This window comes from Gopherus evgoodei, chromosome 20, assembly GCF_007399415.2.
Source record: "Gopherus evgoodei ecotype Sinaloan lineage chromosome 20, rGopEvg1_v1.p, whole genome shotgun sequence".
In the NCBI taxonomy this organism is placed as follows: Eukaryota; Metazoa; Chordata; order Testudines; family Testudinidae; genus Gopherus; species Gopherus evgoodei.
In genome coordinates this window covers 6831022-6844591 of record NC_044341.1, presented here as the reverse complement: position 1 = coordinate 6844591, position 13570 = coordinate 6831022, and the positions used below count along the sequence as shown (strand labels likewise).

Below are 13570 nucleotides of genomic sequence, written 5' to 3'. Positions count from 1 at the left end.
CCCACCTCCAGTGCCTCCCTGCCTCCTCTCCTCACAGCCCCCCACCCCACCACTTGTGTCTCCCGGCCCCCTCTCCTCACAGCTTCCCCCCCCCCACCTCTAGTGCCTCCCTGCCCCCTCTCCTCACAGCTCTCTCCCCACACCCTCCGGCTAGTGCCTCCCTAACCCCAGCTCCCCCGCCTCCCCCCTCGGCCGGTGCCCCCAGGCCCCCTCTCCTCACAGCCCCTGTGTCCTCACCCCCCCCCCCGGCCTAGTGCCTCCCTCTCCTCACAGCTCCCCCGCCGCTTAGGGAATGAGGAGGGGGTTCCCACTGCCCCGCCCATGCCCTTCCTGGCGCGAGGCACGCCGGGAGATGTAGTATCAACCCCCCTGGCGCGAGGCACGCCGGGAGATGTAGTATCACCCCCTGGCGCGAGGCACGCCGGGAGATGTAGTCGCACCGGTTGCCCGCCTCGAATGCCGCCTCTGAGCTGTATTTCCCGGCAGGCCCCGCGCCGACCCGCTCGCGGATTGGCTGGCGGGCCCGGCGGGTGACGACGCATGCGCTCTCTGTACCCCGCTGAGAGGCTCGGCCTGGAGGCTGCGACCGCTTGTCCCGTCCCGGAGCGCCCCGCGGGGAAGCAGGGCCGCCGAGCGCCGAGGAGGAGCTGGGGGCAGTGAGAACCCGAATGTAGGGGGCTCTCCAATCTGCCGGAGTGCGGCCGGGGGTCGCTCCTGATTGGCTGAGGGTAGGGAGCCACGTCAAGCCACTCGGCGGTGACGTCACGTGGTACGGCGGTGACGTCATTGCAGGGTAGGGGTGACATCCCTGCCTGCCTCCCTCGGGGCAGAGGGAGCCCGCGGGGGCGGGGCGGGGTGCTGTGCGGGTTGTCTAGGGCAGCTGGGGGGGGCATAGGGCACTTGCAGGGGATGCTGAGGCAATGGAGCCTGTGGGCTCTGCAGAGTTGGGTGTGGCACCACAGGGCACACTGGGTAGCGTCGTGATGTGTGCAGAGCCTGGGATGCTACCGGGAGAGGGAGCATTTGGGACAAAGGGGCTGAATGCACTGTGGGAAATCAGTGCTGCTAGGCCTGCATGTGAGAGATGGGTCCATCTTGGTGCCTGTGCATGAACAGATGCCGTGCTTGCCTGGCCCCCATTACTTTTTAACTTCCTCTCCTGGCTTCACGTGGCTGGTTGTGCCCTGTGTTGCCCTCTGAGAAGAGGCATAGATTAACTATGTGTAACTATGCCCAAATTTGAGACACAGTTTTTCTCTTGTTGTATGTGGGATCTAGATTGCCCTGGGACAGATGAACTGCCTGTGTTTCATAATTATAAGTGTCTCTGAAATGGGACACTACAGAGTTGCTGCAGCAATTGATTTTCCTGTCACCTGAGTGGTGAATGAGAGATTGAGGGTGAGAGAGAAAGAGTATCCCTGGAGGGGCATGAAACTAGAAAGAAGGTGGAATCTGGCTTGCATCTGTCAGTTGTGTTTATGGAGCTGTTGATAAATCTCTTTGTTGCAGACCACCATCTCTTCTTGGAAATTGCATGCTTTCCTTCCAGCCAAATGCACCTGTTGTTTTCATAGACACAGGTCCCTTTTCTGTCTCGAGGGTCTTGATTCAAGATTTTGGCCTCCATCAATCACTCTTGAGCTAGAAGGGCCTGTGTGCTTAGTAAAGACAACGCCTTCCCTGGTGGCTTGTGGAATGAAATGTTCTGAGAGCAAAGCATGAAGTGAGGGGTGGGGACGTGGCTCTATCAGAAGGCTGCGGTCTGCAGAATACAGAAGTGAGAGAACCATTTAATTGAGGGGTTTGGAGGAACAGTTTACTCAGCTGGAGGAACAGTTATCCTGACATGAACCCTTTATGGCCAGAGGGATAGCTTGGAGATATAAGAGAGAGGATGCATGCGCTTTCCAATAGCAGAGTGGGGTTAACAAAGCTGCTGTTGAGTAAGAAGCAGTGTGAGTCTTCCAGCTAGTAGGGGATGGGGAGGGTCAGTGAAGAACCTTGTTCTCCCAGTTCTGAATGTTTCTATCCCTGTTGATTTCACCTCGCAGTCAGGCTGTTGCAGGGTGGTGATTTCTGCTAAAATCCCATGAATCCTCATTTCTTAAAACTAAACTCAGGTGACATTTCTCTTTCGCTAGGGTTTACTGAGACTGAGAGGAGAGAAAAGCCTTGATGAAGAACCAAGGTGGGGAGAACAAAGCTGCTCTGCTGCCTGCCAGTCCTCTCAAAATGAACAGCAATCTGGTGCTAGAGGAAGGAGACTTAGCCGAGGCTGCAGCACCCCTTGAATCTGGGGACTCCACAAGCCAGTCTGAGACATGCAACTCTGAGCCTTCTGCTGCTGGCAATGCTGAGAGCCTGACCAGTGAGGAGCAGGATAAGAGTGAGGGTGTGTTTCTGTTTTGAACTGACTGGCCAAGTCTGGCCGTGGCTTTCTCTCTGGGGTGGCTGTTGTAACAAATTTCCATTCACTCACATGCAGGAGGCCTGTGGCTTTAGAAGCAGAGTCCTGGGTTTCATATCAGGTGTGTGTAATATCTGTATATGTGCAGTCCCAAAGTAGTAACCATGTGTATGGGATGGTGGATACAAAGGGGTGAAGATGCATCCACCACTGGTTCTAACCTGGCTGTATTGAATTATTTACTGTTCATCCATTGCTCTGACCTCTATGACCTTCAGGTCAAAAAATCAAACAGACCTGCTGTATTGGGCATTATTATTAGCAGTCCCCTCACCACCACCACCCCTGAGCCTATGCATTTGCTCTGCTCTTGGTGCTATAGATACAACAAAAATAACCCTCCAGCTGGGGAAAGCCCTCTAATTAAGTAAGTAGTTAGTTGAAATTAACCCTGCCATCAACACTGATGACCAGTAAATTTGGGGTCTGGTGAGATGTTGGGAGCCTGGTGATGCTCCCTAGATCAGAAGGGAACTCAGCCAGAAGTGCAGCTCCATTGTCAGAGCAGCTAGCTAGAGATGCAGTACCCCGGGAGAGTGCATGTTGCTGAAAGTTTGCTGGCCCTGATAGGAAGCCTTTCCACTGCACTCTGGTTATTACAGAGGGCGACCACAGAGAGGAGCTAGCAGGATAGGCAGTGTTAGAGAAAGTGTCATGCGTTTGTCCTCGCCTCTCCTGTCTCCCATAGCTTCTCGTGTGGAGGAGGAGACAAAATCCTCCCAGCCTGCCATGTGTGATGTCTCTGAAGAGCTGAGCAGGCAGCTGGAGGACATCTTGAACACATACTGTGTGGATGCCAGCCAGGAAGGGCCAGGAGATGATGGTGGGCAGAGCGAGCCCACGGAGCCAGACGAAGCAGACAAGTGCCGGAGCGAATCCCCCAGGAATGGCGAGCAGGAGCCAGGCTGCTCTGAGATGAATGGAGAGAAGGAGGGCTCTAAGGGGACTGAAGAGTTCCGAGCCAATGACGAGTGTGGAGAGCGTGATCAGAAACGGGCCCAGGAAAAGAAGAAAGCCAAGGGTCTTGGTAGGGGTTCCCAGCCTTCATCTGTGGCCTGCCTGGGGTGGGGAACTTTCCTCCTGGGACCTTCCACTTTCATAGTGATTTAACTGCCCTATGCTAAAGCCAGTGAAATAAGCATCCTAACCATGCCCTGCACAGCAATATTACAAAAATGATATGGCTCCATGGGATGTGAAGAAATATACCCTGTGCTCAGGCACAGACCAACCCTGAGCACTGACGGAATCTCTGAATTCCGAGTGCACACAGTTTTGGCAGGGCATGTACAGCTTTGCACTTTGGGCCAGGCTGAGTGCATGGCTTCTGAAAACTGTTTTCCTCCCCGCCACCCCTCAGTAAAAGAGAAGGATGCAGGTGAGATCCAACAGAGACCATCAGTCTTTCCTGCATTTGGGTGAGCAAGTAAATTGCCCTCTTTGATCTGCATAAGCTGACAACAGAGGATTTCCAAATAGGGTGCACATGTAAAACAAGTGTACAATTGCCCGTCTAATTTACATCTATGTTTATTGTAATTACATGTACAAATTAGGCATGAAATTGCACACACAACTATGCACTAAACTTCTTTCCTCCGCTGCATTTACCAGAGGCTGGGGTAGTTTAACAGTTAAACCTGGATGTGTGAGTCCAAGACTCCCAAGTTCTATTTCCTGCTGAGCCACATGCTGTCTGTGCGGCCTAGGTCAAGTTGCTTATCCAGCCATCTAGCTTAGTATTGATATGAGCCCCCACTACTGTAATATCTGAGCATCCCATTGATTTAATGTACTTATTCTCATGGGACCCTTGTGCAGATGGGGAACTAAGACTGAGGCTCAGATCTTCAAAGGTATTTAGCTACAGAGCCCTGCAGCCTGACCCGAACCCCATGGGATTTGACTACAGGTGCCAAGTCTGGGTCAGGTAGGAAAAAAACCGGACTGGCTCTGGTTAGCACTCCTCCTGCCTGGGGTCAGCACTCGGGTGGCTGCATGTCCTGCTCATACTGAGCACCACCACTTCGCTGCACTGTGTGCGCTGCAGACTGGTTGTGCTGAGGAGTCGCAGTGCTTGCAGGCACTTGCAGCTGCCCCCACACTGGCCCCATAGGCCTGAGGAGCAGATCCAACCCCCCAGCAGGAGATGGCAGTGATGCTGATGCTGGTTCGGGAGTGGGGAAGTATTGGGGTCAGGTTGGAAACAACTTGACCTTCTTGGGCTTACGTCAGGTGGGCTTGGGTCTGGGTCAGACTTAAAAATTAGGCCTGGGAAGGTATCTGTTTAGACACCTACCTCTCACTGAAATCAATGAGGTGCCTAAATTCCTCTGAGGACTGGACCTAAGTAACTTTCCCAAGGTCTCACAAGAAGTAAGTGGCAGAGCAGGGAATTGAACCTAGGTCTCTGGAGTCCATCCTCCCAAGGAAACCACCCCAAACTAAATTACACTGGTGGCTCAAATTCACGTGGAGAATCTGGGAAGTGCATCCGGGATCCTAGCTATGGTTTTGTGTGTATTTGGAGCAGGGAATTTAGCAGCTTCTGGTTTCCACCTGGGTGCTTCCCATTTGTCTTGTGACTCAGAGCTGTGTGTGAAAGAGCTGTTTCTGCTTTATGTCTTGCATTCCAGGCAAGGAGATCACTTTGCTGATGCAGACACTGAACACGCTGAGCACCCCGGAGGAGAAGCTGGCAGCACTGTGCAAGAAGTACGCTGAGCTGGTCAGTTCCTAGCACTACAGGCTTGAGGGCGGGAGACATCTCTTGCTGCCGAGAGATCAAGATTGCTTGGTGACACAGGAGACAGACATGGCCCTAGGCTGAGGGGCACAGCCCATGCATACGCTGCAGTTATTAAACCTGGGGCCTAGCTGCATTTTTTGAACCCAGGTGTCCAGAGAGTTTTTAAATTCAGATTGGATATTCTACTAAAAGATCTGCTCTAGGAATTATTTGGGGGAAGTTTTATGGCCTGTGCCATACAGGAGATCAGACTAGATGATCACAATGGTCCCTTCTGGCCTTCTGAGAATCTGGAGCAGGAGATGATACCGACCCATCTCTCCTGGAGTTTGTGAGGTTGATTAATACTGAGCATGTCTATAGCACCTTCCATGCAAGAAGCCTCACAGTCCCTCTACAAGGTGGGCAGCCCCATCACCATTTTACAGGTGTGGAAACTGAGGCACAAAGAGGGAAAATCACTGCCCCAGTATCACTGACACAGCCACAAATGGGATCCAGGAGTCCTGACTCCCAATTTCCCCTTCATCACTCCCTCTCCACGATATAAGAGCTATTGTAATACCTGAAAGAAGCACATGGATATGGACTAGCTGTGCAGGGAACAGCCTGACTCAGAGCCGTCCTTACAGAAATAAGTTCCATCGGAATCCAGAGTAGCAAATGGTGCCCAAAAAAGTTCTTCTAGAGTGATGAATCCAGGGATAGACCCCCACCCGCATCTAAGCCTAGGACAGTATTTAGTGCTAGAGCCAGCCCCTGGCTGCAGGAAAGGTGGTGTGCCCAGCAAGAGCCCTTGCTGGAATAGGGGATGCTGTATAAGCCATGGATTTCTCCAGGCCTCATTACTGCAGTGACTGTTTGCCCTGTGATGCTATTGTTATTCTCTTGGGGGCTAGAACATTCTCCCCCTGAACCCAGAACCCTCTCCCTGGGGTGTAGCTGGAGTTTGCTTTGCTGCATCTTTCCCTCTCTGCTTCTCCCTCCCTCCAGCTGGAAGAGCACAGGAACTCCCAGAAGCAGATGAAGATCCTTCAGAAGAAGCAGACGCAGCTGGTGCAGGAGAAGGACCATCTGAGGAGTGAACATAGCAAGGCCATCCTGGCCCGCAGCAAGCTGGAGAGCTTGTGCCGCGAGCTCCAGAGACACAACCGTACCCTGAAGGCAAGAGCCTCCTCGCTTCCCACCTCGGGGGCTCTGAACCTCAGAGAAAGGCACCAGCAGGACAGTACTCTGCTTTATCTCTCTTCCTCAGATCCGTGGTTGCCAACCTGTTAGGGCAACTGTACTCATTTACCAGAGTGAGGGCTTGGCCGTACCAGCCATTGTCTACTGCCTGCCATTTTTAGTGTGCTAACCTTGCACTGCTTCTTAGCTTGCACAGACAGTGAGAGACTGGGGATTTGGCATGTCTAGTGAGACTGTCAGACAGTTTAGAGCAGCTGGTGCTTTGTGATGGGCTAGGGCATCCTAGATGAAGGAAGTGTGCAGTGGCAATGCCCTGGCATCCAGCACAGAGGCTCTTCGGTAAGGTGGGAAGCTGGGAGCCAGGACTACCAGGCGCACTCTTGAGTTTTGATAGCTGGGAACCCCTGGGTAGGAAGCAGTATCTGGCGTTCAGCCTTACCCCACATGGGAGGTAAGTCTGGTCTATGTGAGACTGTCTGAGGGCAGCCCACTTTCTGCATAGCCCTGTGTTAGATTTCACTCTACGATACTGCCCATCTCTTCCCCGTCGCTAAACCTGCCCAGCGCAGGACAGCTGAAATGGGCAGATCCGACTTGTCCATTGTCTGCCTTTTGTCTCAGGTGGATGGATAGCTGGAGATGAGGGAAAAGGGCACCAGGGTGGGCTGGGGGATGGGAGGATGCAGGGCAGGGGCCACACAAACCTCTTTCCTTTTTGGCCTAAACGATAGCACCTGTGCCCTGGAGGGCAGGGTGGTTTGGGTAAGTTGCTCTGTGATTTCAGCTGGTCCAGATGTTGCCTGTGCCTTACACGGGGGATTGACCTGGGTCCCTCTGTTCCTTTTCTTCTTCTCCCATAGGAGGAAGGCGTCCAGCGCGCACGGGAGGAGGAGGAGAAGCGGAAGGAAGTGACGTCCCATTTCCAGGTGACGCTGAATGACATCCAGTTGCAGATGGAACAGCACAATGAGCGCAACTCCAAGCTGCGCCAGGAGAACATGGAGCTGGCAGAGAGGCTGAAAAAACTCATTGAGCAGTACGAGCTGCGGGAGGAGGTGGGGCACCCATCGGAGCAGAAAAACTGGGGCGTAGTGGGGATAGGGTGGGGGCTCTGCAGAGCAGATGGAATCCTGGGGCAGCTGGGAGGGGGATGTTTCCTCCACTTCTCCCTCTCGCGCGCGCGCGATGTGTATTTCTGGAGACTGGGATGATATGCATTTATGTCAAGATAGCACTGCATTGCTGTTGGCTGCACAGAGCTAGTCACCCCAGACCTGCCCGATACTCCTTATCGCCATTTTACAAATGGGAAACAGGCTTAGAGCTGTGAAGTGACTTGCCACGCAGCGAGCCAGTGGCACAGAGGATTAGAATGGAGGAGCCTTGTGCTCTAAGCACCAGACTGCTGCCTCCGCCATGCACTCACGTGGGTTATTGGAACTGAAAACATTGAGATCCCTCCTTTGCTAACCCAGATACTATGAACTAGTGGGCATGTCCCACATAGAATGCACAGGGCCACTGGGTGGTCTGTGGAAGTGCCCTCCGGGGTTATATGCCCATCTGCTCCTGCAGGATCACTGACGTGCGATGTGGGGAGCAGAGCGTAGGTGACTATGTTAGTAACAGCCCCTGTATTTCCCTTGGCAGCATATTGATAAGGTGTTCAAACACAAGGACTTGCAGCAGCAGCTGGTGGATGCCAAGCTCCAGCAGGCCCAGGAGATGCTGAAGGAGGCAGAGGAGAGACACCAGCGGGAGAAGGACTTTGTAAGTCTTCAGCTTTGGCAACTATCTTAGCAAATCCTGTTGAACCTTTTAGCTCTCACCTCCCTGCTAAGGCTTTCCTAAGAGCAGCTGGCCTGTTGGGAGGTAAGGAATTGCCCAGCCAGAGGAGGCTGTCGCAGTCCAGTATCCTCTGCAGTGGCCATCCCCAGCAATAGAAGCCCTGGTCTGTTTTTCAGCACTGGCTGTGCTTTGCTATTGGATCAGTGCCAAGATCCTGCCTTGCAGGTGTGTCTGATTCTGACCCAGCTGCTCCTACCTGAGCTAGGATGGGCTCAAACTCTTCCCTGGAGTCCAGTTAGCTCACTGCATTCCCATCTCCCTTATTCTCCTCTAGCTGCTGAAAGAGGCCGTGGAGTCTCAGAGAATGTGTGAGCTGATGAAGCAGCAGGAGACCCATCTCAAGCAGCAGGTGAGGTAGCACAGCCCAGGCTGTCTGGCTCTTATGGTTCCCTTCATCCTGCAAAGAGGTGGGGGAACCTGGTTCCCTGGGGGGAGGGGACAGTCTGCACCGGTGTGTTGGCTCCTCGATTTCAAAGCTTGGAAGGTCTCCATCAGCACAGGAGGTACAATGCAGGGTGGGATCTCCCTGTGCCCTTTAAGCTCTCTGCTTCCTTGGAGGAAGGAAGAGGCCCCGGTTTTACCAGCATCTTTCTCAGTGCTGGGGTTAGGTTGTCCTTTCACACGGGACAGAAGGCCTGATCCTGCGAGGTGCTGAAGTCTGTGGAAGTTGAGGGCATGCACCACCTTGCAGGATTGGGCCTAAGCAAGATGGGAGGATTGTGCCCCTCTGTCTAGTCTAGGACTCTGAGCATAGCAGTTTGGTGCTGTGAGTTACACCATAGAGCTCTGAGTTCTACTGAACCACAAAGGTTTGAACCCTAAGAGTCAGCCCAGTTCTTCACAGAAATCCAGCCTCTCCCGTGCTGGGCACTGAACTGGGGAGGAATGGGGAAGGGAGGCTGAAACAACAAGATGCCTGCTGTGCAGTGTCAAGGTCCTTGGCGCTGAGCTGTAATTCCCTCTCTCCCTAGCTGGCCCTCTACACAGAGAAGTTTGAGGAGTTTCAGAACACACTTTCCAAAAGCAGTGAGGTGTTCACTACATTCAAACAGGAGATGGAAAAGGTACGGTGGCTGTCACCCCTGTTGGCCAGAGAGCTGGCATGGGCCTCCCTGATGTGTAAGAGCCATTGTCTGCCACCATCCCCACTGGGTTTCCAAGCTGGTAAAGCAGCAACTCCTTGATTACTTGGAGCCCAGCTTTCACCATCCTGAGAAATCCTCCAGGAGCCACCTACTCCTAGGAAGTCAACCAGCTGGATTCAGCAACCATTAGCAGAAGGAGCCTTCCTGTGGAATGGGATGGGTGGAGTTGGTCTGGGATGGGGTGGGAGAGGTTGGTCTAGGGTTAGCAGTGATAGGCAGATCCTGCACCTGAGCCTTCCCAAAGGTTATTAAGGGAGTTTGGAGCTGGACGTGGGAGTGGCTTAGTCCCATCTCTTATTTAGGTTTGTTGTGCCGTGGTCGATGGGTGGCTTGGGGAGGCCTGGTCAATATATTCCCTCTCAGTGAAACTGACTCCAGTGGGTGGGATGAGGCAAGGCGGAAGGGCTGCTGCACTTTCCTGGGCTGGCTGGCATCTGACCCCTTGCTCGGGGAATGTCCATGCCCCCTCGAGGGTGCTGTAGAAACTGGCCAATTGTGACGCTCTGTGTCGCTGTTTCACTTTTCCTTTTATTACTGTATTTCTGCAGATGACAAAAAAGATCAAGAAGCTGGAGAAAGAGACCACTGTGTATCGGTCTCGCTGGGAGAGCAGCAACAAGGCTCTGCTGGAGATGGCCGAGGAGGTAAGCCCCATCCTTGGTACCATGCTGCAGCACCTAGTCAGGCATCTGGTTCAGTTCTGCATTTTATTGGGTACACCGAGACTGGCAAATAGCCAATGGCAAATGCGTCAGAGCGATCTAGTGGTTAGAACAGGCGACTGGGAGTCAGTACCAGGAGTCTGGTTCCTGGCTTTGTCACTGACTCATTGTGTGATCTTTGGCAAGTCCCTTCCCCTCAATGTACAGAGGGGCAAATTAAGGCAAAGGGGATAACGAGACTCACCAGACTTGTGGTGGGGAAGCAAGGGTTAGTGATGATGCTTGAAAGGAAGGTGCTACCGAGATGGACAGTCACTCCTTGCGCCCCGGGGAACAGGTAGGTTGAAAAGGATGGTGACACCATATGAGTGTTGGATCCTTCGCTGACTGTTGATGTGTTTGCCTGTGAACTTGGCCTGTTTCTTCCAGGAGTTTCCCTTTGCCTCTCTTCCCCCACCTCAGACCCTTGGTTGCTGTATTAGCTGTAAGACTCTCAATTCCTCACCTTCACTGCTTAGGGACCGTTGACTCTTTTTGCAGAAAACCCTTCGGGACAAGGAGCTGGAAGGGCTTCAGGTGAAAATCCAGCGTCTGGAGAAGCTGTGCCGAGCCCTTCAGACTGAGCGCAATGACCTGAACAAGAAGGTGCAGGACCTGTGTGCCCATACGCCCCAGGCTGAAGCAGACACGCTGGAACCCCTAAAGGACCCGTCTCGAGACAGCTCTGGTGAGCCGGCACTAGGGGGCGCTGTAGCACAGCAGTGCCCCAGGGAGGATTGTCTTCGCTCAGCAAAGCCCATGCACTGCACAGAACCTGCGGAGAACCCTGGAGAACTGAGCTTAGGAGCTTTGGGTTAGTTTGGGACTGAGGAATGCTCTCGCTGTGCTGACTAAGCCCTTGGATCAGCAGGTGGAGATAGAGGAAGGGATGGTAACATATGAATGGTTCCACAGACTGATCTAATGTCCTTTCCTTAGTCACAGAACTGGGGGCTTTGAGATTTTCCAGTTTAGGCTTTTGGAGAATTTTTTTTTAATATATACATATAAATATATATGATATATAAAACGATGTGCAGGGCAACATATGCTTTTATATATGGATATATATAAACTAGATTGACCCATTTCCCTGCGTGTGCGTGGATATCTAATACACGGATTTTCAACTGATTGGCCCTTTTGCTAAAAGACCTTGTTAATAGTGGGCTGTGATGCCCTTTTAAAAGCTAGTGCAGCCCAGGGGGCCAGATGGGCGAACTGTCTCCAGTCCCTCCTGCCAGCTCATAGCATCCAAACAACTGGAAATGTCATGGGTGCGGTCTATAGCCATTCTGCTTTCAACGTGACTTTAAAGCAGAGAGTGGAAATGGGGAGAATTTGAAGCATTTCCCAGCCTTGGATGCTCCTTTTTCTCCTTCCTGGTTTTAAACTAACCTGGCTGTAGGCGGGTTGCTGGCTTATTTTTTCCTGGTTAGCACGTTCTCTTTCCCTTAGAAGAAAGAAGGAAGAGGCTGTTTTTCTTTGTCATACAATCCATATATTGTATGGGAGCAAAAGGAAATGGAGAAACAGTGGGGGGTTTGGACACATCAGAAAGCACCCTAGTGACTGTCCCTCTGAGCCTTTGATATTTCCAGAACCTGCCAATATCCCAATAGCCTTATAATTCACAGTTGCCTCTATGCTATACGCACACATGCACAAGTGTATTAAAGAGTTAATCCAAAGGTCTACTTCCTACTTGTTTTGCACATGAATACCGTGAGGGGGGTGAAGAGGTCCTCCAGGTTATTGTCTAGATTCCTTTCCCTGTGGAAGGCCTCTGTGCTGCCCCACGGTAGGTGTTTACAAAGCAGTGGTTCCATAAAGACAAAACCTCAGCTTTCTCCTTGGCTGAATAGTTGGACCCATGAGCAATGTGCTCTGGGCTGAGCCCCGAGAAGGGAGCTGTGTCCACATGGATATTCTACTGGCTGTGACGTGTTGCTGCTGCTCCAGTGCTCTGGCAGGCTCCTTTTGACTTTGTCATAACAGCACCTCATTCACAAGTACACTTCCCCAGTAACATCCCCATCTGACCGTCTTCCTGGCTGTCAGACTGACAGCTGCTCTGCAGGGAAAGATTGCTGAGAGAAAGGGATGCATACAATCTCTCCCTTCAGCAGAGTGGGAGAGAAGCGCACAATTTGTCCATCCTGTCAGTCCCATGAGATGGGGAATTTGTTGCTTTAACAGGTCCTTATGGGGGTAAAATCCCACTGACTTCAGTTTGGGAGTCTTGCCTGAGCAAGGACTTCTGGGTTTTGCCCTCACATAACCATTTCTCTAAACTCGTCCAGTCATGTAAATCTCCCCATTTTGGAGGGCAGTCCTCCGGTAGTTTTGAAGCAGGCCTCACTAAAACTTTAGTTCACAATATACTTTATTTTCAGTACCATCCTCCTTTGCTTAAAACCAAACATGATCAGCTCAAGTAAATTTCAGTCACTCTCCGCTCTGTTATCTTACTTGGACTGGATCTGTTTGGTGGGGAACATTAATTTTTCTTCCCACTGTTTTTCTTCTGGTAACACTGCTTAGCAGCTTCTCTCTAGGCAGCTACACAGGGCCTTGTAAACCATCCACAGTGCTGTTTTGGGGATCAGCCAGCAAAAGGTGCTACTGTACACTTGTCCTGTCTCCACTTGAGTTCAAACAGTATTGAACCAGTACGACTTTTCTGGTTAATGCATTAAGTCTCTAGTGGAGACAGGACCTAACAAGCTGGAATCTTTCTGGTCTTCACAGAGCAGAAGATCTTAGCCTGCTGATTAGCCTGGGTCTCTCCTTCAGTCAGTGAAACATACTCCATGGAGCTTGGCTTTGGTTTTGTCTTATGGCCCCCTTGCTTGAAGTATCACTACTGTCAGCTCAAGGAAGTCTCTCTCTGCCTCTCAATGCAAACTGGGACTTACTGAGCAAGAGAATGTATTTATGACCTGACGGGACCATGCCTCGTTTTGGAAGGTTAGTTAAGGTGAAGGGCTGCAGCCTGTATCTGGACTTTCCTCAGCTCCTGCTGTTTAGAAATCCACAAACTCTTTTTGCGATGGTACAGATAACCTGTGTCTGGGATCTGTTGTATGTATCTTCATATCCAATAGAAATGCACATAAACTACTTGCTGGTGTGTCTGTACTTCTTTCCCCCTACACCGTGAGCCAAGTTTTCTGTATTGTTCTAGAGAGAATGATGTTCTTCTCTTGTATCCTAATTACAGGCTGCATCCACCATGGAGTGTGCATAAAATATTTGCAAGTAACCAGGGAGAGCAGGAAATGCTGAGCATGGGGAGAGTCAGTGCTCTGACGCTGATGCGTCACTAGATCCATATGGCTACTTGTAGGGCTGCACCATAATAGGGCCCTCCTTTGTGTGTTAGGAGGAAGCATTGATGAGCTGGGAGCCAGTTCAGCATTTTAGCAAGAGCTGGGGGCAAGGTGCAGTACATTGTACCCTTTTCACA

General features: G+C 51.8%; 1 protein-coding gene across 5 annotated transcripts; it reads left to right on the top strand.

The window, feature by feature from the left end:
- The first annotated feature begins 543 nt into the window (after positions 1 to 543).
- Positions 544 to 13224, top strand: TXLNA (taxilin alpha). 5 transcript variants are annotated; one of them, XM_030538946.1, is made up of 11 exons: positions 544 to 728; positions 2145 to 2395; positions 3159 to 3497; positions 5107 to 5198; positions 6213 to 6383; positions 7268 to 7462; positions 8058 to 8177; positions 8530 to 8604; positions 9227 to 9319; positions 9949 to 10044; positions 10603 to 13224. In XM_030538946.1, the coding sequence occupies exons 2-11, from the start codon at positions 2179 to 2181 to the stop codon at positions 10918 to 10920; spliced, it is 1716 nt and encodes a 571-aa protein (XP_030394806.1). In that variant the 5' UTR covers positions 544 to 728; positions 2145 to 2178; the 3' UTR covers positions 10921 to 13224. The 5 variants fall into 5 exon arrangements, with proteins under 5 accessions (XP_030394806.1, XP_030394808.1, XP_030394807.1 ...); XM_030538948.1 differs by having other exon boundaries at positions 544 to 769; XM_030538947.1 differs by having other exon boundaries at positions 544 to 793.
- The last annotated feature ends 346 nt before the right edge of the window (positions 13225 to 13570 follow it).

Bases quoted from the DNA above. Each gene is read 5' to 3' on its own strand.
- TXLNA (XM_030538946.1), top strand. From the start codon at position 2,179: ATGAAGAACCAAGGTGGGGAGAACAAAGCTGCTCTGCTGCCTGCCAGT. The intron at 3,498-5,106 runs GTAGGGGTTCCC...CTTGCATTCCAG, and splicing joins GAAGAAAGCCAAGGGTCTTG to GCAAGGAGATCACTTTGCTG. The intron at 6,384-7,267 runs GCAAGAGCCTCC...CTTCTCCCATAG, and splicing joins GACACAACCGTACCCTGAAG to GAGGAAGGCGTCCAGCGCGC.